The sequence below is a fragment of the Primulina tabacum genome, chromosome 2 (assembly GCF_025594145.1).
Source record: "Primulina tabacum isolate GXHZ01 chromosome 2, ASM2559414v2, whole genome shotgun sequence".
NCBI classification, from domain to species: Eukaryota; Viridiplantae; Streptophyta; class Magnoliopsida; order Lamiales; family Gesneriaceae; genus Primulina; species Primulina tabacum.
This window is the reverse complement of record NC_134551.1, coordinates 12,958,347-12,960,441: the sequence shown is the minus strand read 5'-3', so window position 1 is coordinate 12,960,441 and position 2,095 is coordinate 12,958,347. Positions and strand designations below refer to the sequence as shown.

General features: G+C 35.3%; 1 protein-coding gene across 1 annotated transcript; it reads left to right on the top strand.

The window, feature by feature from the left end:
• The first annotated feature begins 850 nt into the window (after window positions 1–850).
• Window positions 851–1,778, top strand: LOC142537394 (beta-1,3-galactosyltransferase pvg3-like). The gene is given in 2 exon segments (XM_075642928.1): window positions 851–1,312; window positions 1,314–1,778. Coding segments are annotated over 2 exon segments (927 nt in total).
• Window positions 1,779–2,095: the final 317 nt, after the last annotated feature.

Genomic DNA, 2,095 nt, shown 5'->3' with positions numbered 1-2,095 from the left:
ATCTAAAGAATATGAAGAACCAAAAGTTTCCAATTAACACAAGAATATGGAAAGAATCATGGAATTATATCACGAATATGAAGAGTCAAAAATCTCCAATTAACTCAAGAATGTGTGAAAAGTTAAAAGATACTTCCACAATCATGAGTCATAACTCACTCAAGAATGTGAAGAGTCAAAAGACGCTATCATATTCACGAGCCATAAGTTTCACTAAAATTTTAAAGTTAATTCAAATTTCCAACACTTTTTACAACGCAAGTAAGATAAACCAAATCTATATAGCTTTATAAAACTCAAAATGTACCTAAAAATATTATTTATGTAAAAAAAATATAGAGATTTATGGGCATGAGCCTCACTAAACAAGCGGACAATATTAATTTATGCAAGTATTTTTCATATAGTTACCCACACTAGGTTTACCATATATGGCATGATTAATCGTAATTATAATATGGCATGTGAGCAAAGTGCTTCTTGGATCACGAATTGCGCCTTCAATTTGCAGTCAATTACTTCAATTTCAAGCATGGCCAATGGCATGTATTGGTTATATTAATTTTCTCTTTATCCTGAAACTAAAAAAAAATCACATTTTTAGAACATATATATTCTTTGGACGTTGATCATAGAATTGAAAACGATCAAAAAATTTACTCCCTCGATAGAGTAAGTACAACGTTAGGCTTAAGCCACTCATGTGGTACATTTATTTTGCCCTTTTTAAGGTTAAAAAGTCAATATGGCCACCTCCATCTACACGTAATTGCCAGCCAAACTCTTTAAATCCAAAGAAACTTTTTACATCTATGTCCAAACTTCAAATTTCCATGTTGCAAATCAGATGATGAAGTCGAATACATCGCTCAATGGCCATCGTTTCATCTTCACATGCTTCTTCTTCATTATCTTCCTCTGCATTTTGGCCTCAATCAATCAAATTCGATTCGATAATATCTTAACATTAAGTCGATGTACTTTTACTCACACATCCAATCATTTGTTGTCACTCTCATCGGACGATATCAGAGTGTTGATCGGTATTTTAACCCTTCCCGATCATTACCACAAGAGACACTTCCTAAGGCTCGTCTACGGTACACAATCTCCTACCGGGGGACAAGTGGATGTGAAGTTCGTGTTTTGCAACCTCACCAAAGAAGATCAAAAGGTCCTAGTAGCACTTGAGATCATGCGATACAACGATATTATCATACTCAATTGCCAAGAAAACATGAACAAGGGTAAGACCTATACCTATTTTTCAAGCTTGCCCGAAATTTTGAACGACACCGGTGAGCCGTTTCCAGCCTTATCATTATGTTATGAAGGCGGACGATGATTCCTACTTCAGGTTACAAAGTTTAGTCGACTCTTTAAAGCCCTTGTCGAGAAATGATCTGTACTACGGATACGTTATCCCGTGCCCTAGCATGGATCCGTTCGTTCATTACATGTCGGGCATGGGTTATTTAGTTTCATGGGACATTGTCCAATGGATCAGGGAATCGGACATCCCCAAAAAACACTTGGAAGGGCCAGAAGATAGGACGTTTGGGGACTGGATACGAGAAGGTCATCGCGCGAAAAATAGGTACAATGCCAAATGGTCGATGTACAACTATCCGGAGCCGCCAACGCGATGTACCCATGAACTATGGCCGGATACCGTTGCCGTTCATCTTTTGAAAACTCAAGAGAAGTGGATTACGACGTTGAAATATTTCAATGCCACTCAGGATTTGAAACCTTCCAAATTGTATCATATACCTTAGGCAAAACATTGTAATTTTGTTAGGGTCGTTAATTTTTGGGTACATCGATTCTTTTTGTAACTATATATATAAAATGCGAAATGAATCTATTATATATTTAAAAAAGATATATTTTATTTCATAAAAGTTGTATTTAGTCAAAGTTGTAACTCATCTCTTGTTAAATGAATATGTCATTATAACTAGGTGAAATTAAATGATATGCATCACTATGGCAATCAGTACTATAATAATCTTACTAATATTCATAATTATTCTTAATTCTAGTTGTATTTAGAGTCTAAATAAGCGTGCTTATAGCAACGGTATTTGCGACA